The 24,573-nt window shown below is 47.6% G+C and overlaps 1 protein-coding gene across 1 annotated transcript; it reads left to right on the top strand.

Moving 5' to 3' along the window:
* Window positions 1-13,945: 13,945 nt before the first annotated feature.
* On the top strand, window positions 13,946-22,636 carry dusp16 (dual specificity phosphatase 16). Its single transcript, XM_030720590.1, has 6 exons — window positions 13,946-14,214; window positions 16,121-16,259; window positions 18,031-18,194; window positions 19,074-19,233; window positions 19,322-19,445; window positions 20,106-22,636. Exons 1-6 carry the CDS (start codon window positions 13,951-13,953, stop codon window positions 21,181-21,183), a joined length of 1,929 nt encoding a protein of 642 aa, XP_030576450.1. The 5' UTR covers window positions 13,946-13,950; the 3' UTR covers window positions 21,184-22,636.
* Window positions 22,637-24,573: the final 1,937 nt, after the last annotated feature.

Below are 24,573 nucleotides of genomic sequence, written 5' to 3'. Positions count from 1 at the left end.
CACTCGACTCGCACCCCAGGCTGAGAGGAGAAGGGGGCGGGGCAGCGCTGTGTGTGTGACGATCGAGTGAAGCAGTGACAGCGAGACAGAGAGAGAATCCCCCGCCTGCCCTTTTTCTTCTGTTACAACCTGTCTGACCATGGCAGAAAGCTACATGCAATACACAGCAAGCAGAGGGCGCCCATTATCCCACAAGTGGAGCAGTGCGGTAGGCGTTGCTGCGGCGATCGCAATGCGTTGGGGGGAGGGGGGCGGTCATGCCGCCCTAGATGAAATGCTGCCCATGTCGCCCATATCAGAAACCGCCACTGGCTACATGTGAGGATATTATTACAGTGCAACATTAAATAACAAATAAAACTTTATGCTTTATAAGTGTTCATGCAGTGAGATATGAAAATATAAACTGACACACAAAAAATTGACAGTACAGTATTAAATATGATGTAAAATGAACAGTATGCAGGTCAGAGCCAGGCTTTCCTTTAGTTAGTTTGTTTCTTGTTGATAGTCTTGGCTTCTGGTTTGGTTCATGGTGGTTTGTCTCCATCTGTGTCCTCAGGTCTGTCTGTGCTCCACTGCATCAACTTCGTGTCTTAGTCCCGGTCTCAGTTTGTCACTTCCTGTTGTACTTTGTTAACTTCGGTCTCCTTGTGTGGTTAGTGAGTGATTCTGGGTTTGGCCTTTTCATGATGACATCAATATGACAAATTGAGATTAACGATCATCGTCTCAGTATGAGGAATAATGATCAGGAGATTGCTGAAACCATCGGAGTGGATTCGAGGGAATGAACTAAGAAGTGGAAAAACTAGAGGAACAAACATGTTCGCTGCCGGCAGCAAAGAGCGAGGACCCCGGAGGGGAGATGTCCCGGCATTTATTTGTTTCTATCAGCACCGCCTGGAAAACTGCGGCACCGACGACCACAGCTCTACACAGACCCCCACAGCCGTCTGAATCAGGCCTTTGTGTGCGTTCCTTCTTATTACCTGTTGTCTGTGCTTTGTGTGAACAACAACATGGCCGGAACTACCCAGAATGCACTGCGATTCCTGAGCTGTCCACTCTCCAGTTTGCTTTGTGGGCTCTGAGGCACAGAAGCAGGCTGATGCTCGGAGCGTCTGAAAGCGTGTTTCTGTGTTTGATCCCTTCATCAGTGGGAGTTAGCCATGCGTGCTAATTGCTCCAGTATGAGAAAGCTTTTACTTTCCTCCTGCTTGTCACTCCCATTGTCCTCGGTGCGCTCGCCCTCCTGAGAAGGCCGCAGCACGGAAACAGTCAGCTGATTCATTAACGTTACACAATCAGAGAAGTTACACAAAACACACAAATGTCCAACAAACCAGTGAAACCTCCGCCTCACACTGTCATTTCAGCTCTGCTAAAAACTGACACCACATCAGTGTAACACACTTCCAGGGTCTAAAGCTGATTTCTGTTCTCTGACAGTCTGAATAAACTGTGACGTAGAGGAACAGAGCAGTGCATTCTGGGTAAACTTTAATATGAGGAGGGGGGGGGGGCGATCGGAACAGGTGAGAGCAGATGAAAGGCCTCAAGACGTGGACAAAAACCATTAAAAATTCTTCCCCCGTACAATTTATTTGTGATGAAGTTGTGTTGGGATATGATACAGATGTTTGATACCCAAACACATCGTGCTGACTGATACAGATGTTTGTGTGACTGTCTGGCTCTCGATAAATCAGGGAAGATGTTCATGTGACAAACAGATAAACTTTGGCTTCATCAACACTGTTGTTATTTTCTGTATTTTGATCACGTTTTATAGTCATAGGCTGAAATATTAAGGCTGCGTGTTTGGAGCAGTTGGAGCTGCTGGTGGTCGTGCAGCACAGCATTTGTATAATTTTTAAAAATGTGGCTTTGTTGGGTTTGCAGAAAAATCATCATTTGGGTTAAAAAGCATCTTTTAGAGCTTTGTTTTCTTAGTCGCTATGGTAACATGGCTGCTTCATGCTTCACAAGGAGCGAAACGAGGTGAGAGGAGGAGAGATGCTCAGTGCATGATGGGAAGTCCCTCAGCAGCGAAACATGGAGGGTTCAGATTTTCTTTTGTTTAATGATTTAACACCGTGACGACTAATTGATCATCATTGATGATCCCAGCTCTGACCCCTGACCCTTTTCTTTTACTTGGGTCTGTGCCTTTCACCTGAGGAACCCCATATTTTGCACACGAGTTTATTTTGACGTTTTATAACAGATTAAAAAATGTTTTTGAGGGTTTTTTTCAAATAATAAAATATATAGTGTATATTTTGCAGTACTGCTGGTATTTGTTTAGACTCTTTCACTGCAGTTGATCTTTCTGAGTTACCTTCAGTTTAACAAGGACCTACATGATGGAGCAACATTAGCTCCATCATGTAGAGAGCTGATGGTGCGGTTCTACACAGCAATCATCACAGTGTGGGGCAGCTCTGCTACCGAGCATGACCTCCATAGACTGCAGCGCGTCATCAGGTCTGCAGAGAGGACAGTTGGGGTTGAGTTGCCTTCACTGCTGGAGCTGCACGCCTCTAGAACCAGGAAGCGTGCAGAGAAGATCTTCACTAACCCGTCTCACCCTGGACATCATCTTCTCCAGCTCCTTCCCTCAGGCCAGTGTTTTAGATGAGGATCAGGACATCCAGGCTGCAAAGAAGCTTCTTCCCACAAGCCATTATCCTCTGGAACAGTTAAATTACTACACAAACAACATTTCAGGTTCAAACTGCACTTCTACAGATTCTCTTATATAGTATAGAATCAAGTCCAACTCCACCTTCTGAAATCCGCTGCTCAAACCAATGTTTGTTCTAAAATTTGTCTTTCTCCTGCCATATTATTCCACTGGATCTGACTGTTACCTCATGGACGCCTTTCTGTGCCACTAGACACCTTTTAACTGCTCTTGCACTCAGTATTTTAACCTTAGACCCGCACTTTCCACAATAAAAGGTGTGTGTGTGTGTGTGTGTGTGTGTGTGTGTGTGTGTGTGTGTGTGTGTGTGTGTGTGTGTGTGTGTGTGTGTCGGAGTGAGTGAAGAATTACTTGCAGGTTTTTAGTTTTGTTTATTTTTTTATTCTGGTACTGTGAGCTCCTGTAACCAAAGCTAAATTCCTTGTATGTGAAGCATACTTGGCCAATAAAGTTTGATTCTGATTCTGAATAGTTACTTCCTCCAAACCAGCAACATGTTTGTTAGATCCCATTCCTACCAGACTGTTCAAACAAGTCTTTCCATTTATTGATGCTTCAATCTTAAATATGATCAATCTGTCTTTATTAGTTGGCTATGTACCACAGGCCTTCAAGGTGGCTGTAATTAAACCTCTACTTAAAAAGCCATCACTGACCCAGCTGTCTTAGCTAATTATAGGCCAATCTCCAACCTTCCTTTTCTCTCAAAGATTCTTGAAAGAGTAGTTGTAAAACAGCTAACTGATCATCTGCAGAGGAACGGTTTATTTGAAGAGTTTCAGTCAGGTTTCAGAATTCATCACAGTACAGAAACAGCATTAGTGAAGGTTACAAATGATCTTCTTACAGCCTCTGACAGTGGACTCATCTCTGTACTTGTCCTGTTGGACCTCAGTGCAGCTTTGATACTGTTGACCATAACATTTTATTACAGAGATTAGAGCTTGCTATAGGTATTAAAGGTACTGCACTGCAGTGGTTTGAATCATATTTATCTAATAGACTCCAATTTGTTCATGTAAATGGGGAGTCTTCTTCACACACTAAGGTTAATTATGGAGTTCCACAGGGTTCTGTGCTAGGACCAATTTTATTTACATTATACATGCTTCCCTTAGGCAGTATTATTAGAAAGCACTGCATCAATTTTCATTGTTATGCAGATGATACTCAGCTTTATTTTTTATACATTTATATATATTTTTTTATAAATTCTACATGTTTTTAATACAAAGCCAACTATTGTACAGTTTGTTGTACATTTATTTAAATGTAAGCATCAGAGAAATTTTACAATGTTAAATATGCTTAAAAATCAAAATAAATTGTTGATTAACCTGTTTTCTCTTCATTTTCAGTACATTGTAAAATCCTCTTAGCTGCCGCGTCTCTCGACTCCTCTGTTTAAGCTGTTTCAACCGACATCCCCAGCCAATCATAAAGGAGCAGCTGAATAAGAAACCAATCACAGAGCAGAGAGCTGTAGTAATGAGCTCAGCCAATGGCTGTGAGCCTCAGATGGAACAGGAGGAAAGGGGATAGCATGGCAGCTGACAGCTGAGAGGAGTAAAGAGTTTGCGCTGGTCCTTATAAGCAAATCACGTATCTTTGGGCACTTTTAAGCAGTTATACGGAAATTAACAAGCTTTTCTAGTGGGTATACGGCGTATACCAGCGTATCACGTAGACTACACCACTAGCTGCTATAGGCCTGGGCTGCTGGGGGGTTCCCATGATGTGTTTCTTTTCATTTATACTCTGTTTATACTCCACTCTGTATTTAATCATTAGTTATTATTAATCTCTGTCTCTCCCCCCTCAGCAGATGACCCCCCCTCCCTGAGCCTGGTTCTGATGGAGGTTTCTTCCTGTTAAAGGGAGTTTTTCCTTCCCACTGTCACCAAGTGCTGCTCATAGGGGGTCGTTTAGACTGTTGGGTTTTCTCTGTATTATTGGAGGGTCTTTACCTTACAATACAAAGCACATCGAGGCGACTGTTTTGTTGTGATTTGGCGCTATATAAATAAATTTGAATCTTCCGCAGTATGCACCGGTTGCATCTCTTAAAGCAGCAGTGTTTTGTGTCGGCTCAGGGCGCCGCTGCCTGCGCCTTTAAGAACCCGCTGCGTTCATCCGAGCGGCTGCGATGACGACATGCAGTTATTTTGGTCGCGGTGACCTCATCTCTTTCTCTCTTATGGCAGCAGCAGGACTTCTCCGTCCGAGTCCCTCCGCCGCCTTCAGCGCCCGCTCCGCCGCTTCTGCCCTCCTCAGCGACCCGTCGTCTCCGGTACACCCAGGCGGACTCCCCCGGATAATCAGCCGGACCGGAGGAGCTGCTGGCCGGACCCTGACGTCGAGTTTTCAAACGGTGAGTTCACCGAAATTTCTGGTTAAAGTGTGAACGAGCGACGGCGGCTCGAGTTCCGTTACCGGGGCCTAAAGTTAAAGTTTGCTCCGTGTGTCCGCTCAGCCCGAGCTAACGCCGTGTGAGGGGTAAATTTAGCGGGAAAACGGCGCTTTTTTTCCGGTTTCTTTTTGGGTGAATCTCGGTGGCGGTCACTCAGTACGTCCAAACGCGGAGACGCCGACAAAATGTCAGAGATCAGCGAGCTGAGAGCGAGTTATAAAACGGCCAACGTAACATCCGAAATGTCGCCCACACTGCCCCAAAGTGCCCCGGAGCTCCGCGAAGCAGCCTCAGAGGCAGGCCCGCCTCAGAGTCCCCCTAACTCCGCTGACAGCGCTCCGAGCGGCGCAGATCAGCGCTCCGGTGCCGCGAACCTCACGAAATACACCCAAACCTCCTTAAAATAACAGCTCAGCGCTCCCTGCCCGTTACTCCCCCTAAAATAACTAACCCGCTTTAAATAACCCCTAACTACCGCGGAAACAACTTATCTGCTCATCTTAAAGTTTCATTTCCATGTCCCGAAACTTCCTTAAAGTCAAAGGTAAACCAGATATTTCCATTAAACTTACCAAAGTGGTCTTAATTTAAAAGGAAGACCTGAAATTTGTTCTTTTTAAAGGAAATAAACCTGTAAATGTAGATCAGAGTTAACACATGATCACGGGAGTTAAACCAGGTAAGTTCAGGTAAATAAAGCTGCTCTTTCCTGAATAATCTGACCTCCGGTAACTTTCAGACACAGACTTTTAATTTGAAAAACTCGCACTGTTAAACCAGCTTTCAAACCATACTCCCCTTTTTCGGAGTCTGAGCTGCGACTTCAGGTTCAGGTGAGTTTACCTGTCGGTAGATTTGGTCTACAGTGACTGAGTCACACATCCTCAGTGCACACTGGCAGTACAAACACAGACAGCAGCCAGCAGATAAGCATAACACAACATCCTGAAGAAATCATAATAACCACATGGCATCATGGAGCAAAGCTGTTAGTAAACCATGTTCTGACTTTGGGACTAGAAACCTGCACCTGTGTGCAGCTGTGACTGCGCAGCTGTGACTGCGCAGTGTGGGGATGCTGCTTCAGCTGTTGGTTCATTGTGACAGTTTCTGTTCCTTACAGAGGCGTATCCAAACGAAAAGACAAACAGAATAAAATGAAAGCAGCGTGGCGTCATCAGGGATAAGGTTTCCTCACAGTTCAGCTTTGAATCAATAACTGCTGCAAGATATTTATGACTGAACGCATTCAACTCTGACCCCACGTGGACATGACCTGCTCTCGCTGAGTGTGTGTTCTGAAATCAATGATCATATCTTTAGTCTGATTTGTTTAATTGAAGAGTTTAGCTCGATCATCGGGGTCCGGGCTGCTCTCGTTATCCTGGAGCTGACCCACCGTAACACACCTGCAGACTCTGAAGGCCCCCTGTTCTCATCCCTGCTGACACCTTTCTGTGTGCAGGCTCAGTAATAAGGGGGTGTGTCAGGTGCTTACCTTTACCTGTGAGCACCTGGCTGATTCAAACTCCTCGTCTCAGTGAAGAACACACAAGCCTTTGAGTCCAGAGCTGAAATGATTTTACAGTTGATCGATACGCTGACAGTTTGATCTGCACTGATTTCAGAGATCAATAATCACCTCTCAGGGTTCACGGTGGATGTTTACACTGATGTATGAATTTATTTGATTAGTCAGTGATTATTTCAGTCTTCCCTCACCTGTTCAACCTGCCCACCTGTTAACATCACCTTGTTCTCTTCTCACAATTAAAATATTGACCCATAAAAATATGAGTTTGAAACTAATTAGTGTATTTTTAATGTGATGTCACAATAAATATCAAATAAACAAAGCATATTAAAGTAAATGCAATTTTTATTTTAAAATGAAAATATAATGTGCTAATAAATAAAAATGGCCTCTGTCCAAAAGTTCAAATAAGGCTTCAAATCAAATCAAACGGCTGAAAAGTTTACAGATGAGTTCATGCAGAGGTTTATTATTCAGAATGAAGGCTGATATTAATGTGAGGAAACAAACAGGAGCCACCGCAGCTGCTCCTGTTGTCCTTCACTCGTTAGCTAACATCACTGAGATGGTGGCGCTCAGCAAGCATCATCCATGAGAGCTCGTTTCTGACAGGTAAGCTAACAGAGACATACCTGTACAAACATTAACAGGTATCAGCGACACACTGATCTTCCTGTAGTTACAAAATCACGTACGTAGTTTTAAAATATGATGCGTCGACTAATTTCTGTAGTCAACGTCATCGATTATGTCGACGAATCGCTGCGGCCCTGTTAATTAAACCCAGTTATAAAGGCACTCGTTTATAATCTTGGCTCCTTTCAGCCGTTTGTTTTTAAATGTTCGTCTCGTTATCCTGATAACCCGTCTGTGTTTGGAGCCACGCTCAGATTATTTAATTTTGAACCAAACTATGAACACATTTATGGGAAAATGGGACACCCATCCATCCATCCATCCATTCTCTTCCGCTTATCCGGGGCCGGGTCGGGGGGGCAGGAGCCTAAGCAAAGAAGCCCAGGCTTCCCTCTCCCCAGCCACCTCCTCCAGCTCATCCGGAGGGACCCCAAGGCGTTCCCAGGCCAGCCGAGAGATATAATCCCTTCAGCGTGTCCTGGGTCTACCACGGGGCCTCTTCCCGGTGGGACATGCCCGGAACACCTCACCTAAGAGGCGGCCAGGAGGCATCCTAATCAGATGCCCGAGCCACCTCAACTGGCTCCTTTCAATGTGGAGGAGCAGCGGCTCTACTCTGAGCCCCTCCCGGGTGGCCGCACTCCTCACCTTATCTCTAAGGGAGAGACCAGCCACCCTTCGAAGGAAACTCATTTCTGCCGCTTGTATTCGCCTCCTGGCCGCCTCTTAGGTGAGGTGTTCTGGACATGTCCCACCGGGAAGAGGCCCCGTGGAAAATGGGACAGTTAAGTTTATTTACAGCCTCAGGGTCACGTGATTAATGTAATGGATTAAATTTACTTCACAGTAATCTGTGAGCACGCTCAGAGGAAGTGTAAGTCTGGTGGGGAAACAACAAGGAGAATAAAGACATTCCTGTTTGCTCTCCGGTTAGTTTTGGGGTCCCTCGCCGTCCACATTCGGTATTGTGCCGCGATTGGCTGATGGCTGCCGCTCAAACCCGATCCCGTCTGCACTGACTGTCGCAGACCTGTTTAACACTCAGCTTAATCTGCACTACCTTCAGTGCCACTTTATCCGGACTCATTCAAATCCAAATATTATTTAAAGTCAGCAGGTGTTTTATGACGGTACAGGTGGGAGGTTCCTGTTTGTGGATCAGCACCTTGTGAGGACAAAGGATTTTAATGATTTAAACTAAATTTCCTTCCAAAGAGGATCTGAGACAAAATTATTCCTCCAACATATTTGGTTTGAGAGGATTTCAGGAGTCCGGCTGCAGCGTGCAGATGTTTCCTGGAGAAGCCTCGTAGTTTTCTGTGCTCAGAGCTTCATGTTTAAGAGGCTGAAACAGGAAATCCTTTTTTTGTGAGAAGCATAAAACAGTCATTTGATTTGGGCGTTCTGTGCTGATTGGCCGACGCTGTGGCTCCACTTCCTGAGTGCCGGCTCAGGTGAGCTCAGCAGGAGTCTAACCTGCCTGTGTGACGGCAGCGTGGGGCTAAAGTCCTGCGACTGTCTGCTTTTAACCCAGAGTCATTCACCTTTGGCCACAGTCGACTGACAGCTTGAACTCTGGAACGCACACCTGCTGCAGGTGAAGGCGCAGAGGAGCAGGAAGTGGCCAGGCCCCTTATCTGATGACATTTGGAGATGAGGGCTCTGACGTCACCGCGCTGATACCATCTGATAAATGCCAGAAAGCGCAGCCTCTACCTGGACGTCAGTCACTGTGAACCGAGTCCTCCCTCGACCTCGTCTCAGATTCAAATCACCGGACGCCGTTCACGAGCCTCCGCGAGCAAAAGAAACTCAGCTTTACCTCATTTCCTCATCAGGAGGTGAGCGAGGTTAGCTCTGAATATTCAGACGAGTTTGAGTTTTTCTTCTTTCAGCTCGTCACAGATTTCCTTACATGGATGCTGAGTTGGCAGATAAAAACACTCTGAGGCACTTTGGGTTCAGGTATTCTTAAAGGGGGAGGAGCTAAAAGCTTGTTTCAGTCACAGGATGAGCTGAGGGGCTCCACAAAGGCCAAGTATGAGATAAAGAAGGATTATGCTGAGCTGTGACTCATGCTAAGCTACTTTGTTAGTAGGAAGTGAGCAGAATAAGGCTGGCTTTAGTGATTAATCACCAGTTTATGGCCATGACGCCCATCATGTGATGTGTTCTGTTCATACTGAGCTGGAGTCACAGATTTTTCAGTCACTGAGACCTTAAACATCAGATTTATTTTTTTTTGTGGTGGGTCACATGACCTCCCCGGGCTGCCTGAGCGCGGTCTGTGATGATGCAGGAAGTTGGGAGATGGTTTGGTTCTAGTAAATTGAGGCATTCCTGCAGATCTGTGATGCCATCTGTTCCCGGGGCTTGTAGCCAGTAATTTGACAGATCGGATGTCGGAGCAGGAATGTCCCTGCTTGGAAAAACATAAGTGAAATCCCATTTATTGGGCTGAAGTGGAACATGATGTTAGAGATGCAGCCTGAGGCTCCAGCTGCTGTTTGAAGGCTTCAGAAAACACAATCCTCCTATTTATTTTTCACTTTCTAATCTCTGCGCCCGCTTCCTCCTGACTTCACATTCCTCTGTTTAAAGCTGAGCTCCTCCTCTGAGGGGCTCTAATTCAATTCACCCACATAAACCACTTAATTCAGTTATGACGGGGAAATGTAGGTCAGTCATCTGTGGAAGAATGACATTTGTTTTACAGCGACTCATAAAAGGCTTCGTTTTAATGATGCACAGAAACACTGGAGGTGGTGGGGGCGTCTGTGTGGAGCTGACCTGCAGCCTGTCGTCGTTAACGTGCTGCTCCGAGGGAAACTTGAATCGTTCTGGAGAAATCGAGCGGTTACAGTCGACACTTGGTGGCAGACGGCTCGGGCGTCGGTGTGTCATTCTGAGTTAATTTCTAACATCCGACAGGAAGAATCAAACGGTGTGAACTGTTAGGAAAAAGTAATCCGACCGGACTGAATCCCTGCTGCAGGCCTGTGGGAGCACCGGCTCCAGGACGTGTGCCCTCTTCATCTGATCCTTCTGCGGCTTCCTCAGCAGGAATAAACTCTGAATGGTTCTCTTGGAGTAAATGATGTTACTGCCATTTTGACTCTAAAGATGGTCTCAGATAGGGCTGCACGATATTGGAAATTAGTGCGATATGCGATATGGAGGTCTAGTATTGCGATAACGATATTGTCACGATATTTTTTCTTTTTACCTAAAAATGCAATATACATGACCAATAAGAAAAAAAAAATCTATAAAATGTATACCAACAACAAATATGCATTTCAAATGTTGCATTTATTTAACATATAAACAAACATGTTCACATGTTTGTTTGTTTTTCATTTAAATGTTATAGTACATTAGGGCTATATGTCTTGAGAGTAATTTTTTATCTTTAACACTTACCAATTGCCAGATGCAGGCGATGGCCAAAGCACTGCACTCTGAACCAGTTGTTGAGCTCAGCAGCCTTCACCACGTTCGCTCCGTTATCTGTTGTGATGGCCACTTGTTTGTGTTTGGGCAAGTTCCAGTTGTTCAAAACATCCCGCAGGGCAGCAGCAATGTTTTCACCAGTGTGTGTCTCGGGGAAGTATGCTACTTATAGGCAGCGTGTAATGAGCTCAAATTTGCATGTCAAAAAGTGCACGGTAAAACTCATGTATGGCTCAGTGGTTCGACTGGACCACAAGTCAGTAGTGCTAGCATAAAAATCCACTTCACTGAGCTCTGCCTTCTCATAAGGAGCGGCAGAAGCGAAACTATCATTTATGTTAGTTTGTGAACTTGCCTTTCGTTTGCTTGACTTTACCGGAGTAGGCTGTGGGTTTTTAGATGTTAAATATACGTTGTAAAGTTCCTTGTGGTTGTATTGAAGGAGGTTTGTCGTGTTTCCTCTTGACATAGCCACGATTTTTCGGCATGACTTGCAAAGAACTTGTGTCTGTGACTCGTCCTGTGGGGAAAAACCGTAGTCGTCCCAAATGCTCTCTGTTTTCGTCTCGACTCGTCTCTTCAATTCCCGCCATGCTTGTTTTCCTTCTGTGTGTGTACGTGCTCCCTGCGCCACTGAGAGCATGTGCTCGCTCTGGCCAATAGCGACGCGGCACCTTCACATTTAAGGTCGCGCGGGATTGGTCAAAGTGCGGACATAAAGAAAGACGTGATTTATACATTAAATAATTAGAAATTATCGCGCATTTTTTAGATATGCCTATCGCACGTGCCAATATCGCGATGACGATATTTTTTCGATATATCGTGCAGCCCTAGTCTCAGACTCCTCCTCCTGACCCGGTGGTCCTGGTTCTGCTCAGCGTAGCGGCTCTCCGGGTTCTCCTCCTCTGTTTAAATAAATAAAATCTCATGTTGTTACCGAGGATAAAAAGGAGCCTCTCTGCATCCACCTTCAGCTGGGTGTGGGCGTTTGTTAGGACTGTTTTTGCTTTACTTCAGCAAACTTCGTGTCTACTCAGTGTTTTCTTGGTAACGGTTTCGCGTGCCCACGCGGCGTGAAACGTCTCGTGAGTGCAGTCGACGGGCGCGGCTGTGGAGGTGGAGATTTTTAAAATCTCAGGTGATGATCTGAACGAGCTGCTACAGCAGGTGGGGAATAAAAACCAGCCTGAAGTCATCTGGACTCACCTGGTCCAGGTGCAGCAGGTCAGATTTGTACTGGTTCAGTTGTACCCACAGTCCTGAGACCCTTTAATGATATGATGATGTTACTGTGCTGGGTTTCCCTTTGACTCACCGAAGGAAAATCACCAGAACTATTTATTATTTATAGTTTAATCAAGTGTAAAATACATCAAAATATTCTTCTGCTCAGCAAACGCACGCTTTGCCTTAACTGTACTCAGATCAGTTGTGCACACACTGATTCTGTGTTGTTCCCCTTTTGCTGCCAAAACAGCAGCGAGCTGCAGCCCTGTGTCCTCTGACAGCGTTCTCTCAGAGCCAGCAGGAACTCCTCGAGCAGCTCGTCTGTTGGATCGAACCACACGGACCAGCCTTCGCTCTCCACGTGCATCAGTGACCGTCTGCGGCCCTGTCGCTGGTTCACTGCTGCTCCTTCCTTCCCTCAGAGACAGCGACCCCTGCAGAGCGGGATGCTCTGACTCGGTCATCTGACCATCATTTTGGTCCTCGTCAGACTCGCTCAGATCCTCGCGCTGCACGTTCTTCCCGCTTCTAACATCAGCCCACTGACAGGTGCTGTGATGAAGAGCTAATCAGTGTCTTTCACCAGTCAGTGTTGTGCTTGACGGTGCAGTCACCTGTAAAGGTGTGTGTTGGGCAGGAAAACCTGTGAGGTTCCTGTTCTTATTGTGAATCTTTGGCAAAGGCGCTGTGAGAACTGGTCCTGCGTGTCGGTAATCCGCCAACCGTAGACTCCAAACTAACGAGCAGGTGAATAATTTCACTTTCTACTCAGACTGGAAGCAAATTATTTCAATAATCGGGTTTTGGAAAGCCCTCTGCTCTGTTTCATCGAACCTCTGCGGCGCTGGAGAAACCCACAGAGACCCGACGGGCTCGTTACTGGTAAATCCGGCCGTGTTGGTGCGTTTGGCCTCGGAGGAAATGTGTGAGGAGTTGAAGGATGAAGATGAGGAGTTTTGAGTTTGGGGATTTTCGACTCTGTGACTGCAGCTTTTACAGCATGAGGGAGTTTCCTGGTGCAGAGACGAGGCCCGGCTCAGCATCACGCTGCTCCGTGGGAGCACAGCTGGATTACACGTGTATCTGGCTGTAAGCTCAGGTTTACAGGCTGGAGTAATATTTACTGAGTAGCAGCTTACCTGTAGAGCTTGGTATGAAGGTATCATTTGATAATCTGAGTGTGTATTTATACAACTTTGAGCTGGAAGGTGAATATTGTGTGCTTATCTTATTTATCCTGCTTATTGCTGCATACCTGAGCTGCTGTCACACCTGAAGTTCCCCCCTCCTTTTTGTTTCCCCCACCAAACAGCTGATCTAAAGCTTTATTTAAATTTATTCAGAGAGACTTTACACACACACACACACACACACACAGTCACAAACACACAGTTTTGTGATCCTGTTCACAGGTGAGCGCTCCTCATCCTCATCCTGCCTCCACGGCAGAGGGACAGAATCATTTCTGTTTTCTTTGCTGTATCAATAAAGTTTATTGTGGTTTGCAGTGTGATGCTCTGGCAGCTCTGATCCACGCTGACTTCTCTGTTTTTGTGTTGCAGATTTTAAAACCCGCCGCGGCATGAAGACCAGGATCGAGGTGCAGAGTGATGTCATCAGGAGAAAAGACGCCTTTTGGAGTGAATGAAAGCCCCTCCCCCTTGCTGCAAACACACACGCTGACAGACTGAACACACACACACTCCGAACCACCCGCCTCACACACAGCTGGGGTTGGCTTGCTCGCTCTCTCTCTCTCTCTGTCTGGGGCTGCCATCGGGATGACCTCATACCCGGCCGACACAATGGAGCTCTTCATCCTCTGAGGTTCCTCGCCAGACTGCATCATCGCACTGGACTGCCGGCCAGGACGCCCACAAGGGGGAGGAGGACAACGAGGAGCCGGAGGAAGGGGATTATAACCAGGGAGGGAGGGGGGTGGGGGGGTGGGAGGGAAGTGAGAGGAAGCGGCGCGACATGTCTGAGCGTGCGGGGTCCAGGTCCGGATCGGGGATGCCGAGGCCCGGCGCGGCACGTCCCATCGGGGCGGAGGCTCTGGTGGCCCTGCTGGAGGGGGGGCTGGACCGGGTGGTGCTGATCGACAGCCGGCCCTTCGTGGACTACAACGCCTCCCACATCCTGGAGGCGGTGAACGTGAACTGCTCCAAGCTGATGAAGAGGCGGCTGCAGCAGGACAAGGTGCAGATCGCTGAGCTGCTGCAGCATTCAGCCAAGAAGAAGGTAAAGACAGAGGGACGGACAGGTGTGCACAGGTGTGGTTAGAAAACAGGAAGTTTAGCTGCAGCAGCATCCACCTGCCAAGTGTTCAGGGTTTCCCCAAAATCAGCTTCTTCCATCTTTTCCTCAAATTTATCAGCGAGTTTGATTCCTGAAAATCTCATGAACGCGATGACTCGATGATGATGTCACCTGATGTTTTCAAACTGAGGTCATAGATGCATCTACTGAACATCTGTTCTCATCATAATGATGTTGCTCATACCGACCTGTTTGCTTTGGATGAAGTCACTGAGGCTCATTCAGATCTGAGACCTGTGATTGTGTTTGAGGGCTTCGGGGATTCGTGCCACCCAAAGGTTCTGCTGTGGGATATGGGGGGGGGGGCACAGCATTTTCCTTTCAGACTTTTCTGTTTGATTCGGACGTGAGTGTCAGAGACGTCCTGAGGTTCTCCTTCCTGTCTCTGAGCTTCATGGTTCCTCTGCAGCTTCAGCCTCAGTCTGAAGTGAGCCTCAGTGATTCAGACCCTCAGGTCCTCCTCAGTCATGAGGCAGATGTTATCAGTCTGAAGCTCCCTGCTGATGAAAGCTCACCCAGAGCATGATGGGACATATGCACGCTGCATATTTATGTAAGCCTTTTATTCCATTCATAAAAAGCTCAAAGAAGCTGTAAACTGCTTTCAAAGGGAGACTGAAGGCCTTTTAAACATCCAGCGTGCTGGCAGTGACCTGTTGGTGGCTACAGTGAAAAACCTTATTTATCCCAGAGTAACAGCTTCAGTTACATGCAGGAAGTGGAATAACCTGTAGCTCAGTGCAGGTAAAGACTAATCTGGAATCAAAGCTTAATGGAAAACATCGAGCAGAATAACTCGGATTTGAAGGGAACCTCTGGGAGTTTCCGGAGCTGTGCTCATTTAGCCCAAGGTGATATTAAGAGGTTAAGGTCTCCTTGCAGGGGATTTCCTCCAACTTTAAATAAAATTCCAATGAAAAACAGATGGTGAGGATGCAGGGTCATCCTGTATGGAGCTGGAGGCAGACTCTGGGTTGGTCTTAACATGCGGTCCATCTCTGCCGCTCCCTGCGGCTCTCACCGCGGGCAGACGGCGAAGAGTCGATGCCGACTGTGTGAGAGACGCTCAGGCGGCCAAAACCGTTAATGATGCTTCCACGTCTGCTCGACCTGAGCTAAACAGCGAGTCCTCGTCTGAGGGATTTTTAATCTCACCGTTTTTGGTTCCCCACAGTTGTAAGAACAGGATGACTGTGATCCCACTCACCTTCAAAGGGCGCTTCCTTTTTTAACTTGTAGTGAAGCATGAGGCGAGCCGGGCCCCCGGCAGCTGTTTGCACTGATTTGAACGTTGTCCATCTCTCAAACGTGTCGCTCTCCATGGTGTCCATGCCCAATTCAGACTGGGTCGAGATTTTGAGCGGCTGCATCTGAATTTGAACGTCCCACCTCACATCGAGTTATCATGTTCACAGATTTTCAGAGAAACGTGACCTCTGACCTTGTCCCAATATGGCAAAAATTAAATCAGGTGATCTGGGGGGGGTCACCGGCAGATTTGCTGCAATATTAACAAACACACCAAAAACAATACCCCATCCCCCCACCGGGGGCAGTGTAACTAGATATCCAGCTGTGCCGGTGCAGTGAAGTCTCTGTGGGGACCCCTGAGTGCTCCTGCTGTTGATCTACAGCAGTGTGTAGGTGGTGTACCTGTGGCCTCTGTACCTGTGGCCTCTGCAGGGTTACTCAAACCTTTAGATTGTACTAGTTATGGTGGTTTCTCTCTTAAAAAATCTGTTTCCTTGTGTTTGAGCCGGTCTGAGCTCCACCTGGATCTCCCTGACGGCTGTGAAACCGGGCGTCTGATTTTATGTCTGTGTTGCAGTTGGAGCTGCAGGCCGATCAGGAGGTCGTCGTGTACGATCAGAGCTCTACGGATCCGGCCGCTCTCAGCTCCGAGTCCTTCCTCGGTGTCCTGCTGGTTAAGCTGGAGAGGAGCTTCCCCTCGGTACACCTGCTCTCAGGTGAGTCACCCTGCACCTCCAACAGCTCGCTCCATCATTACTGAGGTCTGGTTGTTTTAAGCTGCAGGAGGTGAAAATAAAGTTCTTCAAACGTGTTTTTGAGTAAATAAACGGTGGAAACGTTGAAGCTGCTGCTTGAAACTCCATATTTGTGTTGTGGGAATCAAACGCTGAACCTCAGATAAGACGGCAGTTCTTAAACACAGCGTTTACGTTCAAGAACAAACTTCTTCTTCCATCCCGAGTCCTTCCTGTAGAAGTCCGTCCCCGGCTGTTTGGAGGCAGGCAGGGAGATTTGAGGTTGTAATCTGAGAGCCACAGTTTGTGTTTAAACAGGAAACGTCCTCAAACAAGCTGCTGCTTCCTGCTGGATGTTTTACTGCAGCATCATTAAGCCTTATTTGTCCTCATTAAAGGTGATTAAAGTGAGACAGCAGAAGCTAACGGGCAGGAATGGATCAGATTATTGATCTTCAGTCGGCTGCAGTGAGACGCTGTGACTCTGAGCGCGGTGGAGCTGCTGCAGACGTTCTTTCCACTGAGGGTCACGTTATGTAACAGTGATGTAATGCTTCACGGACGGCTCCACCCTCACGTCAGCAGAACCAAACAAACTGCTCGCTCTGAGCTTTAACCAGTTACACAACAGCAGCTTCTATCAGCAAACCAGGACGCTTAAAGGGTCCAGAGCCGAGCAGAGTCTTCATCAGCTGCGCTTAAAGCAGCTCGCAGGAACACGGCCGTCACACAGCTGTTTACAGCAGCCGGGCGACGAGGCGCGCCCAGCGGGTTTCTTTAAAAAGGCAGGAAGTGCTTTAAAACTCCAGGATAGCTTTAAATCTGTGAAAGGGCTCACAAGCTTTCAGTGCAGATGGTTTTTATTATTATTAGCATTATTATTGATTTATTTATTTCATTAATAAATAATAAATATTATTAAACACTTTCTTTGTCAATAGACCTGAAAATTTACATTCAATGCATTTAACAAAATATTACCAGAAAAACATTTTTAATGTTTTTATTGTCTCTGCTGTGAGGCCGTCTGAACCTCTGCATGTGACTCTGAACTGTACAAATACAGTGAACTGAATTATGGAGAAAATACTTAAATATCTGAAAAAAAACAGAAAATTAAGAAAATATTTAAGTTTAATAAAATATTAAATAACAAAACTGAGGAAAAATCTGTTTAAACAAAAATTTCTTTGGGCTCGTTTTGGGATTCAGCCGAACACCACACACACACACACACACACACACACACACACACACACACACAGAGCAGCCAGCAGGTCGGGCTGGTAGATTAAAGATGTGTGCTCATATTTTCTGAGTAATATAGAATAGACTGAATTCAACTATAATGAGCTTACAACCTTTAACCTGCTGCCACATTATTAGTTACAGGCTTCTGTGGAAACGATAACACTGATCCCCTCGGAGGTGCTGTAGGGAATGATCGGGTGTATCCAGTGTGACCCCACCAGCGTGCTCGGTATGAAAATGATTCAATAAAAACAGGAGTTTCTGAAGGAGGCTGAGAGCATCCATTCTCTGCCTTGTTGCCTGGCAACAGGTGATGGGGATGAATGGGTGCGACTACAAAACGTCGAACTCACGAGAGCTGAACGGATTCAGTCTGATTCACGTAGACAGGAAATGCATTACAGAACCGCTGCTGCCAGTGAACTCGTTCCCAACATAACCCGTGTGTGTGTGTGTGTGTGTGTGTGTGTGTGTGTGTGTGTGTGTGTGTGTGTGTTCTCAGGTGGGTTCTCCGAGTTCTCGCACCTGTTTCCTGGTCTCTGTGAGGGGAAGTCCACGCTGGTTCCCTCCTGCATCTCTCAGCCCTGCCTGCCCATCACCAACGTCGGGCCGACCCGTATCCTGCCTCACCTGTACCTGGGCTGCCAGAGGGACGTCCTCAACAAGGTGACACAGCCCCGCCCCCAGCGCTGCGTTCATGATGCCCGGACTCTGTTCTGGTTTCAGGATGTAAATACTGGCTGTATCTAAAACTGGGAGCTTCAGTTTCCTTCTGCCGTAAACAGTTCAGAGAGCCGCATTTTAAAGCTTCCTGTAAATCACAGCGTCATCAAATCGCTGTTAAAACTCGAGACGTGACTGGAGTTAAAATTAAAGGTTTTGCTTCATGTGACAAACTAAATTTCAGATAACAAAAGATGACCTTTGACCCAAACAATGACCATAAAGCCCGGCCCAGTACCAAAATCAATGGGATCAACAGCTGATCAAAATACTTCTAAAAGCTGTGGTCTGAATTGTGATGTTCGTATTCGCAGACTGAGGTCGTCTGATCGGTGCAGCTCTTTTGAAACCTCTACAGCCTGATTTCATCTCCAGCGACGTCTCATTTATACAAGCGGCGTGATTTGGCGGCAGCGTGACGCATCAGTGAGACGGGATGCTGCATGAAGAGGCTTTTTTAACCAAGCCAGTCAAAGTGGCTCTAACACAGACTGCAGCGCTGTGTGACAGTTTAATCGTTGTGGCTGGCAGGAAACGTCCTGACGTTTCCTTTTTTAACCCTTCGTGCTTTCAGCTGCTGCTCAGGAAGCTGTGATTCTGATCCCCCCAAAAACACTGAAGAGCAGGTTATACTATACTGTACTATACTGTACTGTACTATACTGTACTATACCATAGAAGAAAACGTGAGCAGACTAAACTAAGACCCAAACGCTGAGCCTCTGGCCTATAAACCCTCATCAGGTTTATTAATTTTTTTGGTTGCTGTTCCCAAATCCGGATCGGCTGCTCTCATCGAAAACCTCTGTGTATGTTTTCCAGGATCTGATGCAGCAGAACGACATCGCCTACGTCCTGAACGCCAGCAACACCTGCCCCAAACCAGACTTCATCCCAGAGTCGCACTTCCTCAGAGTCCCCGTCAACGACTCCTTCTGCGAGAAGATCCTGCCGTGGTTGGACCGATCGGTGGAGTTCATAGGTCGGCAGCCCTCGCCCACCTCTCTCATGCGATTAGATAAACCAGATCCTGCTGCTCTCAGCTCAGTCTGAACTCTGCTGTGTTTCAGAGAAGGCCAAAGCCTCCAACTCCCGAGTCCTGGTCCACTGCCTGGCTGGAATCTCCCGCTCGGCCACCATCGCCATCGCCTACATCATGAAGAGGATGGACATGTCGCTGGACGAGGCGTACAGGTGAGAACTGAAAGCTCCTTTCCGTCTGTCTGTAATGGGGAAAGAGAGAAAAAGGGTCCGCACACCGGCAGAGCTCCTGAATGATGTTTAATCTGAACAGTGAGTGACGTTTAAGGCCACAAATTGCCCTTCTTCAGGCTTTCCAACAGGAGACGGGAGTTCGACTCTCACCTGGAACCAGGTTTCAGTTCCTGGGTTTAAAATGTTTGGAAGGATTCTGCCTTCCCTCATTAGAGGTCGTTTAACTTTAAAACATAACAGGTCATAGTCATAAACCAGCTGCTGCTGAATCGCCCAAAGGACCTTACGATAATTTCCTGAAGTCTTTTTTCATTAAAAAGCTCATTACTACATAAGGTAACCATGGTTACATCGTTTTGGGACCAACAAAAACTGATTGTGACACAAGTCAGAAATTCACTTCCTGCTGTTGCTTAGCTTAGCTTAGCTTTATAGCTGCATAGCTTAGCATGGGGAAATAAATGGGCTAGCTCGCTGTGAGGAGGCGGTCCTAAAACATCTGATGACACCAGGCTATAAAAGATGGACGTGGCCAGCGTGACTCACTGGTCCGTGTCGGAGCCTTTGTCAACTTTAATGTTCTTCGTGTTGGTGACTTCCTGTCCATAACAACCCTCGCCGTTTCTCTTCCTTGCTCAGGTTCGTGAAGGAGAAGCGGCCGACCATCTCGCCAAACTTCAACTTCCTGGGTCAGCTGCTGGACTTTGAGAAGAAGATAAAAAGTCCTCCTGGTACCGAGACCAAACCGAAGCCCCTCCATTCTCCGGAGCCCAGCGGTGAGTCGACCATTCAGCCCGAGGACCCGGTCCCGGCGCCTGGCGTGGCACTGCTGGAACCTCTCACCCTGCCGTGCGTTTTAGCCGACGCCCCCGAGGAGCGCCTGCTGGCTCAGGCTCTGAGTGGCCTGCAGCTCGCCGACGGCTCTGAAGACAGCGCCCGGCTGAAGCGCTCCTTCTCTCTGGACATCAAGTCATACGGCGAGCCCGGCGGGAGTGCTGCTCACCGAGTGTTCGCACCTCACAGCGGGTCAGGGGACACCGGTGACTTTTACAAGCCATCATCCTTTAAAGAGACGACCAGTAAACCGTGCCAGTTCTCACCAGTGGAGGAGGTGTCGGAGCAGTCCACGCCGGAGCAGAGCCCTGACAAGGAGGAGGCGGACAGCCCGCAGCGAACCGCGCCGCCAGCCTCCAACAGCTTCACCAAACCTCCGCCTGCCGCTCCAACCAACTGTCCTCACCCACTGCACCGGAGCGGCAGCATGGAGGAGAACGCCACCAGCTTCCTGTTTGGCCTCTCCCGCAGCCAGCAGCACCTCGCGAAACCGGGAGGCGGCACCGCTCTGAAAGGCTGGCACTCGGACATCCTGCTGGGGCCCGTCACAGTCTCCACTTCCTCTCTGGCTGGCGGTTGGTACCTCTCTTCGGAGTCGACGCGCTTCTACTCCACATCGGCCATCCTGAGCGGCGGCGGCTTCACGGCTTACAGCTGCAGCCACGGATTGGAGGCGGTACGGCGGCGACAGCGGACATGTGACCGCGGGGACTCGAGGAGGAGCTGGCATGAAGAAAGCAGCTTCGAGAAGCAGCTGAAGCGGCGCAGCTGCCAGATGGAGTTTGGAGACGGAATGACGGACAGCCGCTCCAGAGAGGAAATGGGGACGGCGGGGAGTCAGTCGAGCTTCTCGGGTAGCATGGAGGTCATTGAGGTGTCGTGAGGCCGAGTTCACACACCATCAGGAGGGTGCCGAAGCTGCTGCAGCTTCCAGCTGCTCAAGGAAAATGTGCAGCACACATCGGCGGCGCTGCTGTGCGTCACGGGGGGAGGGCGAGGAGCCACAGTCTGCAGTGTTTTTAAATCCAGATTAAAATCAAACCAGGTGATAAATAAATCACAGAATATACGTTTGCAGCAAGGAGTGCGAATCTGAGAGGGAGGAGCCTCTCACCACTCCGCAGCCAACTTGGTAACGCCTCCAGGCAGTTAGCTTTAATCTCATTGGTGACCGTCATGAGTCGTAATTGGATCCTGTGGCGGGCCGGTTCTGGCCCCCCGGACCATATGTTTGACATCACATTGGTCAGGTGGCATAAATGCGCCTCAGACCTGTCTGATGATGATGCGTCACAGTAACTCCCCAATAAGTGCCTTTAACTGTTTCCAGATGGCTGCGGAGCGGTGAAGGAGTCTATGACCGATGGGGAGGGGCTCACAACAGTGCTGCAGCTTTAAGGGGGCGTGTCCAGAGCATGATGTAAACTCAGTGTTTTTATAGGGTTAAAGCTTCATGTGACCTCTGACCCTGACTGATCCTGGTACATGTGCAGGAAGAAGCAGAGTGAACTCGTTAAAGGGTGGAAGCGCCACTCAGACAGTTAAAAACAGGAAGTGCTGGGGCGCCTGGGTGGCTTAGTGGTGAAGCCGGCGACCACATACATATGCCGCGGGCAGCGCGGGTTTGCGTCCCGGCCTGTCGCCAATTTGCCCGCGTGTCTTCCCCTGTATCTTTCCCCCATTTCCTGTCTCTCTCCACTGCTAACAAAAGCTGCTGTGGCCAAAAAAAACAGGAAGTGCTGTCACATGAAGCATGTCCAATCAGAGAGCAGAAATCAGCTCTGATTGTTCGTTCGCCGCTGCCTGAGGGACTCGCACCCTTAAGGTAGAAACTTTATTTTATCGTTTTAATGAAGTCGTGATTGAAAACTGTCACTGTAGTAATCAATAAGACCACCAGGGGGCAGTGCTCACTACAGGCTGTCAGCTTTGGGACGATTTTTTCTGATTTCTGACCTTGTAATAGACACAGTGATTGGTTGATGTGGAAATTAATCAGCACATTGATTGATGACAAGCGTTGGAGGAGTCGCCGATGTGTGTTGCTGCTGTGACTTTGTGAAGACTCGGAGCCTTCGGAGCAATCTGATCGACCTGATCAATGACAGGAAGTGAAACAAACCTGCCGTTTCTCTCAGAGAAGGGGGGGGGGGGGGGTGAAGGAGCTCGTTGGCAGGTAAACTCTCAGGTGTCCTCTGAGGCCAATCAGAGAATTATGGCCTCACCTGGACGGACAGCAGGTCATGTGATCACAGACGTATTCACAGGTAATCTTGCACTACTGTGGTGTGGAGGTTTGATTCAAAGTGTATGAAAAATAAAACCAATTTTTCAAACCGTTTCTCCCGCTGTGAGTTTGTCTGCAGGAAGTTCATCTGCTGCATCTTTAAGGCTCGAACTCTGACTTTAACTTCCTGTCACCTGACGCCATGTGGAAGACCACAACTCCCAAAAAAGTCAAATTAATAAATAAACATGCTGTTGAATGTACCAAAGGTAATATTTAAAATAAATGTAGACATTTAGGAGCACGGTGGTGCCGTGGATTTCCTCACAGCAGGAAGGTCCCGTGGTTCCTGTGTGGAGCCTGCATGTTCTCCCCTGCCTGCATGGGTTCTCTCCGGGTTCCTGCCACAGGCCTGCAGTCAGTGGGGTTAGGTTACCTGGTGTGGATGTGAGTGGTTGGTTGTCTCTCAGCCCTGCGACAGGCTGGCGACCTGTCCAGGTGTACCCCGGCTCTCGCCCCATGGCAGCAGGGATAGGCTCCGCCCCCTGTGACCCTGAAAAGGACAGGCAGAAAAAAAATGGATGGAATATTTTTATTTAGCTTCGTAATTTCCTGTATGGAGGACCGAAACTGTCAAAATCAAAGAGAAACAAAATGCTCTTTATTTGTTGCTTTTTTTTCTCTTTGGCTTTATTTACTGTAAACAAAGGAATAAAATGGACAAATTAATGTTCCATTATTTACACTTTAAAGACAACTAATGGAATTAAAGGAGGGTATGTCTGTGGGTTTTTGTCCTGGTCGTGGAACGCTGGACCAGCTCTTCATCCTCTCGAGGATATTTGAGTGTGCGTGGGGGTTTGTTCAGCCAGTCTACGTGTGTTTGGACTTGGAGGAGGCATTTGACCCCGCCTCTCAGGGTATCCTGTCGGGGGAGTATGGGGGGGTCCGGCCCGTTGTTGTGGGTTCGGTCCCTGTGCATCCACAGTTAGACCTCGGTCCGTACGGATCATTTACTTTTCTAAAAGGATTCAGGAGATTTTGGCTTAACTGTATTAGAAATGCATTGTAAAGCTTTTATTATGTATTTAACTTTCTTTGTATTTACTCTGCACTTCCTGTAGAAAAAAAGGTTTGAACTTGATGTGTTTAAAATATAACGAGTCTCGTCCTGGACCTTTCTGGGACTCATCTTCAGTCCTGTTATCAGAACTAATATTAGTTATTAATAACTAAATACATAAAATGTTATGTGTGCATTCACTTGAGTAAAACTATACACTTGTTTAATGAGTTTAGTTTATTACATATTACAGGTATGCTACTGTGCTGCGTGTGTACAAATAACCACTTTTATCTTCTTTTTCTTTGACTCATTGTCAGATTAGGAGCAGCAGGTCTAACAGAGCTAAAATAAAAAACTAATGTTCTGGCCACCCAGCTCCTCTTACGGCTCAGAGCCCACTGCGCCCCCTGCTGGAGGAAGCAGACCTGTCGCGCTCCTTCCTCAGCCTCATCTTCAGCTGCTGAAGTGAAACATGAAGTTTTTTGTTTTGTTTCTTTTTTTCCTTCAGTTGGATTTCCCGCCAAGCTGCTGGGAACCAGTAAAACCAGTTAAAGATGCAGCTGCACTTTCCCGTGTGTGATGAGTCTGAGGCTCACAGAGCAGAGCCGGTCCTTCCTGCAGCTGTTCTTAATGTCCCTGCAAATGTTAGCCTGCAGATTTTTAAGTATAAAGTACTCGCGCAATTTGAGGATTTAAAGTGACAGGTGGCAAATTAATGAACCAATCAGCAGGCTCTTCCTCTGGACGCTAAACCTTTGGCACTGACGTCATTAATCTGTATGTAAGCGTATCACCCTCCACCACCAGGGGGCAGCATTTAATGCTGGTTGTGTTAAAGGCACCTGTTCCCATCCAGCCAGGGACAGGTTCTTAATGACTCACCTGGTTAAAACAAGGCCGCCCTCACTTCACCCTGGTACTACTAACCCAACTGCATTTATAGCTGCTTCCTGATTGGTCCGAACACTGACCAGACTCAT

Source organism: Archocentrus centrarchus, chromosome 23 (assembly GCF_007364275.1).
Source record: "Archocentrus centrarchus isolate MPI-CPG fArcCen1 chromosome 23, fArcCen1, whole genome shotgun sequence".
Lineage (NCBI taxonomy): Eukaryota > Metazoa > Chordata > Actinopteri > Cichliformes > Cichlidae > Archocentrus > Archocentrus centrarchus.
The sequence above is the reverse complement of the archived record's forward strand: the minus strand, read 5'-3'. Positions and strand labels throughout refer to the sequence as shown.